Source organism: Apteryx mantelli, chromosome 4, assembly GCF_036417845.1.
Source record: "Apteryx mantelli isolate bAptMan1 chromosome 4, bAptMan1.hap1, whole genome shotgun sequence".
Lineage (NCBI taxonomy): Eukaryota > Metazoa > Chordata > Aves > Apterygiformes > Apterygidae > Apteryx > Apteryx mantelli.
The window spans coordinates 27,801,347-27,817,870 of record NC_089981.1 but is presented as its reverse complement, the minus strand read 5'-3'; the positions used below and the strand labels follow the sequence as shown (position 1 = coordinate 27,817,870).

Genomic DNA, 16,524 nt, shown 5'->3' with positions numbered 1-16,524 from the left:
GCCGGGCGGCCGCCGCTGCTTCAGCACCTGCCGCACCGCCAGCGCCAGCGCCAGCAGCAGCAGCAGCAGCAGCAGCCAGGCGCCGCTGCCGCCCGCCGCCGCCGCCAGCCCCATGGCCCCGAGCCGCCGCGCGCCGCTGCCTCCTGCCGCCGCGCCGCGCCGCGCTCATTGGGCGGCGGCCGCACGGCCCTCGCGCTCATTGGCCCCGGGCGGCCCCGCCCCGCGGGCTCCGCCGCGGTCGCCTGCCTGCCTGCCTGCCTGCCTGCCTCCCTCGCCGCCCGCCCGGCGGCGCCGCGACACCGGCCGCGGCGGGCGGGTTCCCCGCGGGGCGCAGTGTTTTTGCTATTCCATTACTGCTATTTTACAAGGAATTTTAGGCAGAAAAGAAGCATCCCCGCCCTATTAAAATCGTGTGTTTCCTGCCTGAGGTTTCTTTTTTGTTGAATTACTCTTAGCACCTTTATACAGACTGATAAAAAGGTTTTTAAAATCTGAACACATAATGAACTTACACTAATAAACTTCATTAATAACCCAATTGATTAAAACGCACTACGTATTTTATTATCTAACTACCGAATACTTAATTCTCAGCATGTTTATGTGATGGGATATTCAGCTTTGAACATGGTGATACTGAGCTGAGGGTACACGGCCCAGAAGTTGAGGAGGACACCAAGGTGTTGCTCAGGAGGCAAGTGATGAAGAAACCAAAGGCGGTGAAGGCCATCAGTGTGAGAGCACAGAGAAGAGGTAAGAGCTGTGGCTGCAATGGAGAACAAGGCGGAGAGCTGGGAAATGGCCAAGTATAGCTTTTTGGCTGGCAAGTTGGCAGCAAGTCAGCTGCGAGGCTGCAGGGCACAAACTGGCTGTGCTAGCTCACATTTGCCCATGATGGGCAGATTGGGGAGGAAAGATAAGTAAAACGTTACATGTATATTACAGCACGATACACCTGTAACTGACTTTTAACGAAGGCAAGCACAACAATACCGAGCACCTTCCTCAGCCAGAGCTGTTGGTGCCCAGCGTTGTCCTGCGCCAAGGGCTGGCTGGGCACTGGGCCAGGGTCCGTGCTGGTTTCCCTGGGTCGGGGCGGGTGGAGACTCCTGACTGTCAGGTGAGCTTTGTGCAAGGAGTAGTGAGCTGTACAGGCCTCAGCGCCTTCTTTGTCCGAGCTGCAAAATGCCTGTAAGTGTATGTCAGTGCAGACATCCCATACCAAAATCCCACCCAGTTTGTCAGGATGTGGAGAGGTGGCTTGAGCACTGCTGGGGGTGTGTATCTCTCATCCTGTACTTCTAAGTTATTTATTCATGCTTTCTTTCAATGTGACAGTGCCTGGTATCTTGACTCCAACGTAACTAGGCCATTCCCGCAAAAATGTCGGCATTTCAGTGTCAGTGCCCTAAGATTTCTCACAAGAGGGCAAAAGATTCAGGACAAACAGGATGTGCAGTGTGCTTGAGCAGTTGTGCTGTAGCATGCGACATCAAATGGATTGAATTGAACCTAATTATTTACACATATTTAAACAAAGAGGGGGTCTCCAGACACTTCAGCTCAGCATGTGCAGGTGAATAGAGGTACACAGACTGGCTGAGCTGAAAATACTTCAAAACAGTGTGAGAAAGACTAATTCACAGCCTACAGACAATTACACAGGATTAACTTGCATAATGATCTTACTGTTGATTATAATGGGAGTAAGAACATTTATGTGACAGATACATCATGCAATTATATGGTATGTAATTATATGGTATTACTGCAGTGTCAGTTAAAAGGATGTGAATCACTTACATATATAAGCCTCTGTCTTTGGAGAAAACAAAAAGAGGCCGATACTTTTCTTCCTGCTTGATTCCTGTAGATAAGATGATACTTACCTAGTTCTTAAAATGTCCGTGGAAACATAGGAAGAAGTGCTATTGCTTTTTACATTTTATCTTCAATATTCTGTTACTTGAGCATGTAATATTTAATATGCACCCAAAGTTTTAATGATCATGCTTTCCACTGCATCTGTGTAAGGAAAGAAAGGAAAGGAGATTGACAATTTTCACAGTGAGCATTTTGAAGGGAAAACCACAAACAAATTCAGCACAGTAAAGACCCAAGAAGAGGAAAATGAGATACAGAAGAAAAATCTGTATGTTTGACTGAAAAGGAAGGAATAGACTTTTATGGAGAGGAAAGCAGAAAAGCTTTGACTATTATCTTTAAGCGGGAGAGAGAACAATCAAAACTGACTTTATAGCATTTGAGCTTTGGTGATGCAGAAGAGATGGTGGTATTACTCACTGCAACACAGGATGAGAAAATGAAGAGCACTACTGCAGAACAATGAAGTCAGTTTTGGCTAAGCCAAACGTGAAAAGCCGGTCAGTCAGCCAAGATTAAAGATCTGAGAACCTCTACAGGATACATGATTAAACAGAGGGGAGAAAGGACTAGCATGGATAAATGCAATTGAAAGTTGTCAGAAATAAGTGATATATAAATCCTCATGAACAGCTGAAATCACGAACACGGATTTAGGGCTGCAAGACTTAACCTCCAATGGGTTGCCCAAGGGCACGATTCCTTGCCACTCTCCGACTGTTCTTTTTTCTTTCTTTGCTGGAGGGGGGTGAAGCAGTTTGTGCTGAATTGCTGCTTTAGGAAGGTTTTACTCATCTTAATCATTGATGATCAACTGAGCAAACTCATAGGATGAGTAATAGGTTTTCTTAATTTTAACTATAAAAATGATGGCTGAATAAAGAAACCGATTAAAACATGTATCTTTATTAAATTCTTCTAAAACAGTCTATTCATCAGGATCCACAATTACTTTGCATTATAAATTCTATAAGGAGAAGTTGGAGACAATCAAGTAACAGAAGATGACTGTGCTCCTAAGTCTTAGCAATAAAAGCAGAAAGTGATCCATTGACAGGAAGCGAGTACACAGCTCTAAGCAGCTTTGTACTTCAAGGGAATTTGAAGAAATACACTGATAGACGTGACTGTTCTTTAGTAACAATATTAAGATCCTGATGATGCCTCTGTTACACTCTTGGGGAAAAAAAAAATAGTTTCCAAGATCCATTAAATAGCTCACCAACTTGTATTAGAGCCACAATACTTATTACTGTCTAAACAGGCTTTTGCTTTGTCTTTAGCACTGATATTTTTTACTGCACTTCTGGAAAAAAAGAAGGTAAACACTTATCAGGCTGAAGTTCTTTCCCTTCCTACAATGACTTCTCTGTCCAGTTAAGTCACACCATTGTTTATAAAATATCATACAAGAAAACAACTTCTTTGTAGACTGGTCTGTAAAGATTTTGCTCCTTTTCTTGGCTGGAGGGGAGGGGAGAGAGAGAAAGAGATCTGTACAGACACATGTAAAATACACATGCACTGAACAGCCTGAAGAAATTCATTTCATAAGCCTGCTGAGAAGCTTAGTCATGTGCAGATTTTATCTATTACAGTTCCATAGCTCTTTTTAACACACCTGTATCATCATAACAAATTATCAGCTTCTAGATTACAACATCTCCTTATAAGCCTATAATGATGATGGAGCTTTATAGATTTGCTAAAACAGAAAAACCCATCTAATGTTTTCCTTTGTGAGTTTGTTCTGTTGCTGAAAATAAACATTTCCTTAATCACAGTTCTACTATGCCTAAACATTTAACATCGTCAAACTCAGAAAACTATGATGCTGACTTCAAGATTATAATTTCAAAAATGTTTCTGGCCTATTTTAGTTGCTGTTTGGCTTTTGAGCTTTCAGGGTATACTTAGGCCAATTTCAAGCATATGCTGGAATTTATCTTTTTAATTGATAGCCTCGTAGGACTATCAGTTCCCAGAAACTGGGCTGTAAGTAGCTCAGCAGATGTTATGGTAGTAGCCTTTGCCTTTATGTACTATCTATCAGCTCTGTAAGGAGAGAGATCTTTTTCAGTCTCTCACGTAGCGAAGGGCGCAGGCAATATTGTTGCCCTTGCACAAGTTCCTTTTGTCAGGTGACTAGCAATTAAACAGTCAGCTGAGAAAGAAATGCGCCTGGTCCTCCTCATATAGATGGCATTACTGGAACCAGCAGGGATGTATAGCTGTAGGGTCTTGTAATGCTGGAGCAACTGAATGGTCCTGGACAGGACTGATAAAAATATTAAGTTACACCGTGACTCTAATCGGATCTCGCTATTCACTCACTCTCAAGACTAAGAATAAAATGATAACATGAGATCTTCCACCATCCTTATATCCTGCCAAGAACAAACTTTAGATTAACTTGAGGATTTAGCATATATCTCTTGCCATATTTTGCTGACCTGCTCTTATGACATGTAGGATAGCAACAGAACACTTGTGCAGGCAAAGGTTTATAACCATGCTATTGCTTAACAAGGTTAGTTTTGTGTTCAGAGGTCACTTCCCGATAAGGAGTTTGTTGATCTCTTATCTTAACTGGAGAATGCGTGAAACTGAAGTAGAAATAGGTACTGAACTTGAAACAGATCCAGATTTTCCTCCACAGTCTGTCTCCGTTGCGTTACCCTAGTCACGCTGCAGGGCTGACGCTGTGTCCGGTGAGCTGCGAGCTCCCCTCATCAGCGTGGTGGAGTGACAGCCCGAGGCCGAAGCGGGTCTGGCTGGAGCGCTGCTGAGTTTTGCCAGTTCTCAGAGGGTGGAGTGTGCTGCCAGGTGGCAGGAGTTAGGGCTGCAGCCTCGGCTACACGATTCCGAAGCTGAGCTATGGTTACACAGGACGGAAGAGGATAAAGCCACAGACAGCTTCCTGCAGCCTGTCCCTCTTCCCTGGCCAAGCAAACCTCCGTGCAGGACAGAATGTGACCCCGTGTGTCTCATTATTCTGCACCAAATTTTGAAAATATACAGTAAAACTTCTGCAAAACCAAAGCTCAGTAGGAATGTTTCCATGAAATTAAAGCAATCTAGCACTGAACTTCTGTTTAAAATGACTTTTGATGGTCAGCCTAGAAGCTTTCCTAAGGCGTTTCGGAAGAACTTAGCTTGATTCCAGACTGATTCACGGATTTTCCAGTAATTAATTCCAATAGCAGTTCCACTCTTGAGAAAGTAGCCATCACTGAAGCGGCCTAAATCCAGATTTGATCTATGTTAAAAAGGGAACCCTGCAGTGCTGAGATCTAGATCAGTACTGTGGCTCTCAGGAAACTACTCCATTTTATAAAAATAGGCTCTCATTGTTGGCCAAATTTAAACCAAACTACAAGGACAATGTGTGAAACATTATTTGTGTGAATAAGCTTGAAGCCTACTTATTCTAAATCTGAATATGGCCTTTGAGGAGACTATAGAAACAGAATAAAGCAAGAGATTAGACAATTTAAGGATGTAAGTTTTGCAAAAGCTAATGCTAACAAAAGTTTGGATGATATATCTGATGTTATGTTTCAGAGTTTAAATCAATCTCTAACTATTAAAATTACAGAATCACAGAAAATGGAGATGGAAAAGATGGCAAGAGTGTATCTAGTAGACCATGTTCCTTCCCCAAAGCAGGATCAACTATACATATGTTCTTCCTGACAGATGTTAGACTACCATGGCATAAAATCCTCCAGTAATAGACATGCTGTAACTGCAATGCAACCTATTCTTATATGTCATTATTCATAATTTTAGAAAGCTCCTTCTAATGTGTGGCATATCCCTTGTTGCCTTTTAAGCCCATATATTTTTGAACATAGTAACAGAGTGTAGATTATTACTGCTTTTTTATGGCAAATATTTATATTTTTGAAAGCTATTATCATGTTTCTCCATAGTCTTTTCTTCTCTTAGCTAAATGCTTCCCCATTCTTCCATTTTTTTTTCTCCTAAATCATGTTATGGGATCTCTAATAATTCTTATTGGTATTTTTCTGGAGTTTCTCTAACTTGTCCGCACCTGTGCTGAGGTATGGCATGCTATACTGAACAGAGTACACCAGCTGGGATCTCATCAATGACAAGCAGAGTGTAAGAATTACCTCTTATGTCTTAAACATGGTACTCCTGTTAATATACAGCTTGCTTTTACAACAGCACGGCACTGTTACCTTACATCCCCTTCTGCAGAGCTGACTGCCGCCCGGTATTAGAATGGTGCTTTCACAGGGGCTCATTAGCGCTCACTGCCCCAGCGTGCGGCGTGCTCTGTAGAGCTGTCTCATGCAGAACAGCTTTCTGGCTGTTGTTGGAGACAGGATGCCAAATTCGATAGCCTATGGGTCCGTCCAAAACACAGGTAAGTAGTTCTCAGGCTTCTCTTTGTAGAAACAGGTTGTTTGATTTCTACAGCTGGTTTTGTCATGAAACGTCCTCATCTACGAAAGGCTTAATTGGGTACTATGAAGATCAGGCTTAGAGAGAGCAGAGACATGAATCATGCTCACCTCCATCATGAGGAGCTTGCTGTATCTATGGATTGTGGCACTGTCCCTGTCTATCCTTTTAGGGTCCCCTGTTGTCAGATATGCAGCCATTATTGGGAATGGAAATTGTGTCTGTGCAGCTCAGAGTCTTGTCTATCTTGAAAAATTACATTTTATAATTGAACAAAAATCTCAACATACCCTGTAGATACAGTATTTTTGTTTAAGATCGTGTCAGCTGGTAACAGTTAAGAACCTCACTGCAGTGTCTGCAGCTTATTGACATAATGGGAATGCTTAAAGTAGGAGAAAATGGTTGCACTTTAAAATGTGTTAGTTAAAAAATTCTACTATTTGACATGATTTAAACAGGAGTTGTATCTAATGTAGAGACAGCTGTTTCTTCCTCCCTAGAAACTTAAACTAATTTCTTTGAATGGGAATTCCTTTTACTTGGAGCTGTACATTGTTTATATAATCAGATTTCTTTAAAAAATGCAGTCTTTCTGTAGCTCTTCAAGTTCATCTACTTTGAACCCATACCCATTGATTATTTTACCTGATATATTATCAGCCACTGAAAAATGTAGAACAAGTTCCTTGAAACGGATTGTTCCAGTAAGTGTCTTGCTTTCCTCGTGGGGTGCTCATAAATACCCCTCTGTGCTAGTTTTTCCATGAATGCTTAACCTTTAGTTTTGGATTTATCCAGCAACAGGAGACCATTACCCTGCGACAGCCCTCTATCCCTTTCACAACTTCCAGATATGGACAAACCAGGCTTTAAAGTTCTTTGTATTTGGTATACTTTCTTCTCCACATTATGTACAATAGAGAGAGATTTGCAAGGAGGAAATGTGTCTGGTGAGACTAACAGACACACAGTTGAGGGGAAAAAGGACAAGCGCTCCAGCTGGGAGCATTAGCTCTGGCAAGAAGCAGCCAGAGCGCTTGCCAACCTGCAGATACTATTTCATCTATATGTGTGTATGTGCACAAAAGTATATCTATTGGTTTTAATACCTGTTGCTTTAAGTTTACGTTTCTTCCTGTGAAAGCTTAAAGCGGAAATGCTGGCCTCCAAAATCTTGTAATCACTGCATCCCACAGGCTCCAGTCCGAGGCTGAGTTGCACTGGCAAGAAAAGTACTTGAATTAACTGGAATCAGCCACAAGACAAAATGAGATAGGCATTTCCCCCCCCACCCCCCAAGAGTTGAAATATACTATTCTTACAGAATTGTCTGCAATTTTTAAGGTTAAAACAGGAATATTCTATGCAGACAAGGTGTAAATTCCCCAAAGAAATGTTAGCGATTGACTGTTAACAGAGGAAGGGGAAAAGAATAGTGGTGTTTGAGACTGAAGCAGTGAAAGTAATGCTGAATCGTTTCTTTAGATGCTACTTTGGGATGTTAAATGTTCGTAAACTAAGGAACGAACTGCAACCTCAAAAAGACTAGCTTAAAAAGCAGAATAGGATTCGCGGAAAAGCAAGAGATTTTAAATCAAGTACTTCAACTCCCTCTTCCAGGAGACTTTTAAAGATTATCTCGACGGGAATGAGTGTGATGGACCCGCTATTTAAAACGAAAACTCCAGGTGTGTGTGTGGGGGGAGGAAGCCTCCGCCGCGAGTAACGCGGCTGCAGCGAGGCAAAGGGCCGGGCGGGGTCCGCGCGGGGCTCCGCGGGCGCGGAGGCCCGGGAGGAGCCCCCAAACCCCGCGCGTGGGCACGGAGCGAGCTCGCATCACACATCGCCCGGAGAGTTTGCACTCAACCACCGCCACGGGGCGGCTCTGCGTTGGTTTCGCTCTCGCTGCTGCGGGCTGCAGGTCACGGAGCGCAAAGACCTGCCCCCCGCCGGGGACCGTAACGCAGGAAAACTTAAGACGAGAAAAGAATTACTTGTCATTTGAAAGCCCTAACCCGCTTTGCAATCACCCTTCCGCAAAAAGCGGACAGGCAGGAGCTGCGGCAGCGCCCACAGGCGCGGCGCGTTCCCGAGGAGGGAAGGGGAAGGGCTCGCTCGGAGGGGGGCAGCCCCGAGGGCCGGCGGCAACAACGAAGCGCAGAAGCCTCCCCCGGAGAATCAGTGAACTGCCCGTGTTTTCAATATGTTTGTGTTCCTCTTTGTACTCTTCAAAGCTAAAATGGCATTAACAAAAGAATACCTGTTCTGCGCTCATCTCGGACTTTATTCACCTTCAGGTGAAAAACACTATTTTTACCACCAGGAGTTAGCCGTATCTTCGGGTTCTGTAAAAAACGAAGAAAAGCCAAGACGTCAATAGGAAAACTCGCCCATCCCTTTTAAGCAGCCAAAAGAGAGGTGTGGATTTCAGAAGAGCTGCCTTCAGCGCCTGCCCCGCGGCAGCCGGACGTGCGGTCTCAGCGCGTTGCAGAAGCGGAGCGACACCGTGTCAGCTCCCGTTACCGGGCACCGGCCGCCGCTGCAGCAGGACGGCGCTCGGCGGCTCCCGGGGCCGCCCCGCGGCGCGGGAGGGCAGCAGCCCGCTGCGCCCCGCTGCGCCGCGCGTAGCAGCCGCCCCCGCCGCGCCGCCGGGCGGATATTGGCGGCGCCTCGGCAAACACGGCGGGAGGCGGACAAACATCCTGAGCGGCAGGTGCGGGCCCGGCGGGCCGTGACAGAGGGCCCTCGGCGGGGTGATGCATGGGGCGGCGGGCAGCTGCCCGCTAATCCCCGCCGCTGCCGCCGCGGCCGGGGGCAGCGCCCGCCTCCGGGGCGGGCTGCGCGGCGCCCCGCTGCGCCGGGCTCGGCGCTAAGGCGGGGGAAATCCGCCCCTTTCCCCGTGTCTCTTCCGTGCACCGCGAGGTGCGCGGCGTGGGCTACGGAAAGACGCTGCACCTGCCCTTAAAGGCATTTATATTATTTTCATTACTATTCGGAGCGTTTCCTCGGGGAACGTGCGTTCACGCGGGGAGCGAGCCCCGGAGGGACAGACGGTGCGAGCGCCCCGCTGCGCCCCGCGTCACCTGCGACCGGCACCCCCGGCCGTGCCGGCCCCACGGGCCCGCCCGAGCGCTAACCGGGGGCTGCGGGCAGCATCTCCAGCGGGGCCGCACTGAGGGGAACGAGGGTTTGCGCAAGCGGGCTCCGAGGCACCCCCGGGGGAAGCTCCTCAGCCTCCGGGCTTCTGCAAGCGGTGTGCGAGCAAGTGCATTTAGTGACGGGAAGGCTCCAGAGCGAGAAGCCGGCGAGCGGGGCCTGCCCCCGGCCTGGGGACTTCCCAGGAAACGGCAACCCGCGTTACTAAACTGCGCGAAGTGAGGGTAGAAGTCGTTCGCCGCCTGTTCGGTAGCGCTACCGGAGCCGCTGATGGCTCCGCAGCAGAAACAGCCTCCGCGGCCGAGGCCCCGTCCTGCCCTGCCTGCAATGCAGTAGCTTTTGCAGTAGATGTCGCCTCTAATAAGCACCTGGCGCGTGCGGCGCCGGGGCGGGGCGCGCAGCTCAATGGCCCGGGCGGGCTCCCCGCGCGGCGGTAATGCCCGACCGCCCTCCCCCCGCGCGCGCAGTGACCTCAATGCAAATGGGGTGCCGCGCCTGGCCAAGTCACTGCCGGATTTTGTGAATGGGACGCTCACGGGCTGGGCGATGACGTAACCGCGGAGCTGGGGTTCGGGGTCCAATGGCGGGTGGGTTCCCGGCGGGCGGCGGAGCTCCCCATTGGCTGGCGAGGGCCGCGCGGGCGCCCACGCGCGCTGCCCCGGCGGCAGGTATAAAGGGGAGCCGGCGGGCAGCGCGCGGCACCGCGGCTCGGCGGCGCGCACGGGCCTGCACCGCTCCGCACCGCACCGCACGGCGGGTCCGCACGCCGGTAAGCACCGCGCTCCTGACCTCTCCCGCTTCATCGCAGCGGGTCTCGCGGGGCCGCTCCGCGCTGGGCTCCCTTCTGCTGCCCGGGGCGCCGCTGCGCTCTCCCGGGCGTGCGGGGCGGCCCTGCGGAAGGGGAGGCGGAGAGGGGCGAGGAGAGTTAGTCGCCGTCTCTTGTCCTTCCCCGCGGCGGCCCGGGCGCCCGCAGAGCCGCGGAGCGCTCCCCGAGCCGGGGCGAGGGTAGTGCGGGCTCGTCGCAGCCGAAGGCGCCGGTGCCGTGGGAAGCAGGGGTGCGCGTCAGAGCAAAAGCGTTCAGTGATCATCTCTGAAAACTTCGCTTGTTCTCGCGAATACGTTTTCTGAACTTGCCCTTTTTCTGGTCTCGGAGTAGGGACGCTTTTTGAAACTGAACTTACTTAATTTTTATAGTGTAATTTGAGATGGGATATTAGTGTGCTAACGGTACCAAGAAAGAAGCAGTTTCAGGTAAAGTGCTAACAATGGCACTTAATTCTTAAAAAATATTGAACGCTGCTTTCTTGTGTGACTCTTTCCCTGTAACTGTGCCTGTTTGACACACTGAATTTGATATTGTATGCATAGTCAGAGGAAAGTGTTTTGCATGAATTTGAGAGTAATTCTGTGTTAAGTTGAATAAGCACTACAGACAGAACTGCAGCTCTGAAAAGCTGCCTTTTTAATCACCTGTAACAGTTCTAAGTTATTTTAAAACTCTGAGAAAATCAAAGTAAAATAGCAGGAATCAAAGGAAGTTAAAAGGTAATATAAGAAAAGGCTATTAGCATTTGTGCTACTTGTGTGTCAGAAAAGATGACCTCTCTAGCAGATCTCATAGGACTGGGAGGGTTGGAAAATGGTAATTGCTTGATGTACCTCTTTGTTGTAGAGAGAAATCATGGTTATGCTGAAGATTTCATCTTTCCTTGCTGTCTTTGCCTTGGTTGTGTGCCAGATGGACAGCTTCCAGGCAGCCCCGGTCAGGTACGAAGCAAAGAGCTGGTCCTGTTGCTGAGTGCTTTATCTACATTGGTGTTAAGGAGTTTTTCTCCCGATTTCAGTGACAAATGCTATCAAAATATTTAATCTTCTGTAGAGATCTAAGAAAATGGATTATAGTAAATGAGAAAGCTGAATTCTTTTAATATTACTTGTGATACTATGTTTTCTTTTATGACATATATAAAACACCTAATGCTGTGCATAAGCATGATGTGTATATTCACACCTGTGAAAGATACTGTCAACAGCATGCATGACACAACGCCTCTCGTCTCCAGTTCTCTGTAGCACTCTGGTTATATTCACCCTGTTTTGCTTGCTTCTGCCTAGACCTGGCTTAGAGTCTGTAACAGATCGAGTGACGCTAAGTGATTATGAAGCTCGGAGATTATTAAGTGCACTGGTGAAAGAGTTCATACAGATGACAGCAGAAGAGCTGGAGCAAGTCTCTGAGGGCAATAGGTAAGGACTGTGGTCCCGGGGCTGAGAGGAGGGTGGGAGGACCATGTGTCTGATCTCCACCGAGAGCCACCTGAGTAGACCCTCTGCAGGCTAAGACGTCCCCTTCTCTGGGGTTATGGCTAACTCTGTTCGCTGACTCGGAAAAGGATGATGCTGCAGAGACATCCCCTCATGTTGCTACCAGGGGAAAGGCTTCCACCTATTAACCTGCTTCTATCTGTCTCTCACAACTGAAAATGGAGGGCGATTTGAACTTGAATGAGGGGGTTGCGTTAAAATATAGCAGCAAAAGGTATGTTTTCCTAGTGGGAGTGCTAGGGGCCATCCAGTCACTCTTGGATTCTCTGTCGTGCAAGTGCATGCTGTTGTTGGGCATGGAGAGCCACCAGCAGGAGCGAGGTACTCCTCCCAGTGCACGCAGCGCCCCTCTCCCATAGGGCAAAGGCATGCTGGAGCGTTTGCATTACCCTAACAGGACTCGTACTGCGAAGCATGGTGATGATGAATGAGAGACTGAAGCATGCCGAGTACATTGAAAGTAAAAATCCCTGTCCCCTAACTACCAGCATCCTTTGAAAGGCTGATCAACCTGCTTTTTGAACTGAAGTTTTAGTGAATTGACTGAAGAATGGTGTATTCCTTCTGACTGCATTTGTATGGACCTTCCTTGCATGGAATGTGATGTGAGGGGTTGTTTTCTTTCAATTTTTTGTTTGTTTCTCTCCTAACTGTAGTTATTTGTTAGGGAAGGAATGCATGAACACGCATGTTTGAAACTACTCTTCTTTTGGGCATGTTTTCTTTCCCCCTGCAGCCTGGATAGACCTATTTCCAAACGCTGTGCCAGTCTGAGTACTTGTGTGCTGGGCAAACTGTCTCAAGAATTGCACAAATTGCAAACTTACCCTCGCACTGACGTCGGGGCTGGAACTCCTGGCAAGAAACGGAGTGTGCTGAGTGACCCGGACCATGAACGCTATGCAAACTATGGGGAGCCCCTAGGAGACAACTAGACATGCTTATTTCTGCCCTTCTCCCTTTTTTTAACTTGATGCATGTGGATCTAACTTTGATTGCTAACTTTGCTATGTTCTTTTGATTCTGTTTTCGACAGAGAATGTTTGAGGTGGACCTAATGTTAGGAAGACAGAGTACATAACATGCATATCAGGCTAGGGGAAAAAATAAGCAAGAATGAACAGCATTGCCTTGAAATTTCAAATGATTTTCTTAGACATTCACTTAAAAAACAAAAAAACAAAACAAAAAAACCCTAAATGAGGCTCTTCATTTCTGGCTACTAAATGTACAAGTAGACTTTTCTTTCATGCCTGCCCATGCACTTACTCAATAAACCTATTTTTCTATAAGGATTAGATCTCCTTGTTTTAATTACTTGTTTAGATCATGAGATTTCTAGATAAGGCTAAAAAACTTTACAAGTTGTCTTAAAGCTCTAGAGAGGCAGTACAATGCCAGTAATTCTAGAATAGTTGAATAAGGTAATAAAGTACAAAGAGAACTTAAAATTGGAATTACATATATACACACATTCATATGGATTGATGTAATCAGGCATGCATACAATCCTGCTAGCAAGGCTTTTGAGAAGCAAAGGAATCGGGAGAGGCTCATAGAGAGTTGTTCAAACAAACTTGAAATGTAAACCTGTTTAAAACTGAGTACTGAACACCTCCAGGTAAGAATTTAATACTCTTTTCATTTTTCCTTCTCATTTTATGATAGGTCTTTACACTAATATATTCAAAATCCAAATATCTTTAAAATACCACATTGGTGAACTGTACGTTGGGAGACACAACCGGATTTTTCTTGTAGTACTTGCATTATATGTTAGCTTGTATTTATAAAAGGCATTTTCATTGGCTGTTCCTCACAGATCAGTACTTCTTTACTGTTATTCTTTTGCAGCACCTCTCCTGTAATCAGAGGCTTGTTCCAAAAATGGCCTTGATGTTACAAGCGATATTGTTATTGTTAATGAGCTCAGTTCTGTAATGTGTATTTAAACAGAATCCCTCCCCCCCCCCCCCAAGAAAAAAAATCATTAGTAGAAAACTCCTTTAGGCAGGGATAGTATGAACATGTATGTCCTGAAGTACCCTGTCTAACAAAATAATTAGTTACAGTCTAACTGTAGGCACAGAACTAGCACGTTAAAGCGCTGTACTCGAGCAGGGTGTCAGCCATTAGGTACGTGGAAGCAGCATGTTTGTGTGGTTCAGCTCTGAAAAGTAAGTCTAGGAGACCAAACGAGCAGTGGGTGTGCAGGTACAGCCCTGCACAAATTTCCCTGACAGAAGTCCCATAGTTCTCAGTGACACTAGGATTTCACATTTTTGGAGGGGGCTATTAAGGGATTTAGGTGCTGAACTGAAGTCAAAACCAACTGCGAGTGCTTGCCTTCAGCAGCAGTGCAAACAAAGCACAGATCCAAGCTGGAGGAAAGGGGGATTGGCCGAAACCCTCAGGCTTGCACCTCCTCAGCACTGCTGTTAGCCACAGCTACTTGCTGGTGGCAGGGTACAGCTCAGGTGTCGCTGAAGGACTAGTTTGGTTTAAAGTCTTCAGTCTGATTGCCCAAGAAAGGGAGGGCTCAGCCACCTTTCATAAACCGAGTCTGACAGTTAGGGAGAAAGGGAGGAAAAGGGGAGGGAAAAACCCCCCAAAAGAACCCAACCCCTCTCTCGGAGCTTGCAAGCTGAGCAGGCTGAAGCTGGAAATGCCTGTTGCTCAGTGAGCCTGCTTGCTCTCTTACAGAAAAATCTTTCCCAGCATAACATCCCTTACTGAAGTTCTGATGCATTCAGCATAGGTATTTGGGAATTAACTCCTTGTTTTCATGTTGAAAAGCAGTGTGACGGCACAGAAGAGGGCGTGCAACACAGCAACCTGCGTAACCCATCGCCTGGCGGACTTCCTGAGCCGCTCGGGGGGAGTCGGCAAGAACAACTTCGTACCAACCAACGTGGGGTCCAAGGCCTTTGGCAGGCGAAGAAGAAGTGTTCAAATATAAACAGCAGAATGCTAACGTGCAGATGGTAAATATGTTGCAATATGCATAGAATCTGCAGCCTTTGGAGTTGGTAGAATTTTAGTTCTGCTGGATGAGTAACAGACCTATGGTGATCATCTCCTAAAAACTGGACAAGTAACAATGTAGTAAAGTGCTAAAAATAAATTGTAGCTTATTTAAACTGTGAAAAAGAGCTTTCATAGATGTACTACTTGGTTATCTAGCTTCACAGGGCACTAACTAAAAACAACAATTTGAAAATACTTATTCATTTTATCAGTAATATTCATTATCAACATACCTGTAACTCTGGATTTGTTTCTTTCAGATTGTCATGAAACTGAAAATCCAACTTTCATTTCTAACAAAAGCAACTCTTCTCCATAAATCAAGACAGCCAAAAAGAAGATTAATTTTGCATCCTAATATTGAAAATGTTTTGTTTAATACAAATGAAAACTCTTCTGTTATGTACAGTACAAGAGATTCTAGTTATTCAAGTTAAATTATTGTATATTCTTTTTATATGCAATTCTATTTCAAATAAAATGTGACAGCATCTATTATTTATTTATCTTCTAGCATATATGTGATCCATGCTATTTATCCTGGCACTACTGCCAAAACTTGGGGATTATACTAAATTGCTGCCTGGCAAGGCATATGTGTATAATATGGTGTGCTGTGCCTTGATGTAAAACACTTAACTAACCTGATTGTAAAGTATGTTTAAAAAAAAAAAAGAAAAAAGAAAAGAAAACCAAAAACTTCAATATTGTATCACTTGTGAATTTACGCAAAAATTAAAAAAAGTATTTTTAGATACACGTGGGTCGAGAAACTGGTTTTTCATTTGAACACTCTTACTTAACCACTTGGCACTAACCCAGCCTCATTGCATTTCAGATGGCCTATAGGTCTGCTAGAGCCTTATTAACTAAACTGTGCGCTTTGAGTCAAACGTTCAGACTAGAAAGAATAGCTGCCTATTATTTTTATAAAGCAATAGCTCAAAGCTATTGACTCAAAAAGATACCAATAAGTGAGACTGCTGCTAGAAAAATAAAAAGAAGCTGCAGTTCCATTCAGTAAAACTAGGGAGAAAAACTGCATTATATGTAGGTTAAGACAAAATGGTTTAACATGGGACATAGTCAAGGTGAAACAGCCTAACGTGCTTCGTAATGTGGGGTTTGTATGTGTGTGTCTAAGTTTGAAAAAGTGAATTGGAAAGAAAAAGGAGCTACAGCAATGTCCATTTTTCTTTTCCTGAGACAGATTCTATTTAGGGATAAATAATTAGAGTGAGTGGAGAAGAGGGTAGCTGGAACAAATCCATGGATTTCTAAGTGGTGCTGCCAACTTCCTCCTCAGAGCTGCTGCTTTTTCAATTTAGGAGCTGAGTCAGATATTTGTTTAGATTTGGTTTGTGTTCCACAGCTGGACTCAAAAAACTGCTTCATCAGTTCAGATGAAGATCACCTCACAGTGCAAAGTAGAGGTTAAGGCTCTCACAATATTTCTGTCTGTCTTTGCTGCAGGTATAATAGCAAAAAAAGAAGTACGGTCAAGCAGATGTAGCCATAGCCAGTAAGGCCGTCCTGTGATGATACTTCTATACCATGCTCGCTTGTGGCTATGGTTTTACACCTTTGGGAACGTTTCAGCCCTGGTAAGTCAGTGCACAAAGCAGACCTTGGAGAAAGCAGTACAGTTCTGAAGAGGTTTCAATGCTTAAATGCGCAAAAGGAGGGGCATTCAGA

The 16,524-nt window shown here is 45.8% G+C and overlaps 1 protein-coding gene and 1 long non-coding RNA gene across 4 annotated transcripts; one reads left to right on the top strand and one right to left on the bottom strand.

Moving 5' to 3' along the window:
* Positions 1 to 6,244: 6,244 nt before the first annotated feature.
* Positions 6,245 to 15,664, top strand: CALCB (calcitonin related polypeptide beta). 3 transcript variants are annotated; one of them, XM_013957811.2, is made up of 5 exons: positions 6,245 to 6,280; positions 11,150 to 11,244; positions 11,593 to 11,724; positions 14,599 to 14,786; positions 15,090 to 15,664. In XM_013957811.2, the coding sequence occupies exons 1-4, from the start codon at positions 6,260 to 6,262 to the stop codon at positions 14,759 to 14,761; spliced, it is 411 nt and encodes a 136-aa protein (XP_013813265.2). In that variant the 5' UTR covers positions 6,245 to 6,259; the 3' UTR covers positions 14,762 to 14,786; positions 15,090 to 15,664. The 3 variants fall into 3 exon arrangements, with proteins under 3 accessions (XP_013813265.2, XP_067152186.1, XP_067152187.1); XM_067296085.1 differs by lacking the exons at positions 14,599 to 14,786; positions 15,090 to 15,664 and adding an exon at positions 12,539 to 13,097; XM_067296086.1 differs by lacking the exons at positions 6,245 to 6,280; positions 14,599 to 14,786; positions 15,090 to 15,664 and adding exons at positions 10,230 to 10,246; positions 12,539 to 13,097.
* Positions 7,468 to 10,324, bottom strand: LOC136992068 (uncharacterized). The gene is made up of 3 exons (XR_010884066.1): positions 10,267 to 10,324; positions 8,582 to 8,666; positions 7,468 to 7,541 (listed from the first exon to the last, which is right to left on the bottom strand). It is a non-coding gene; the product is annotated as an uncharacterized lncRNA (long non-coding RNA).
* Positions 15,665 to 16,524: the final 860 nt, after the last annotated feature.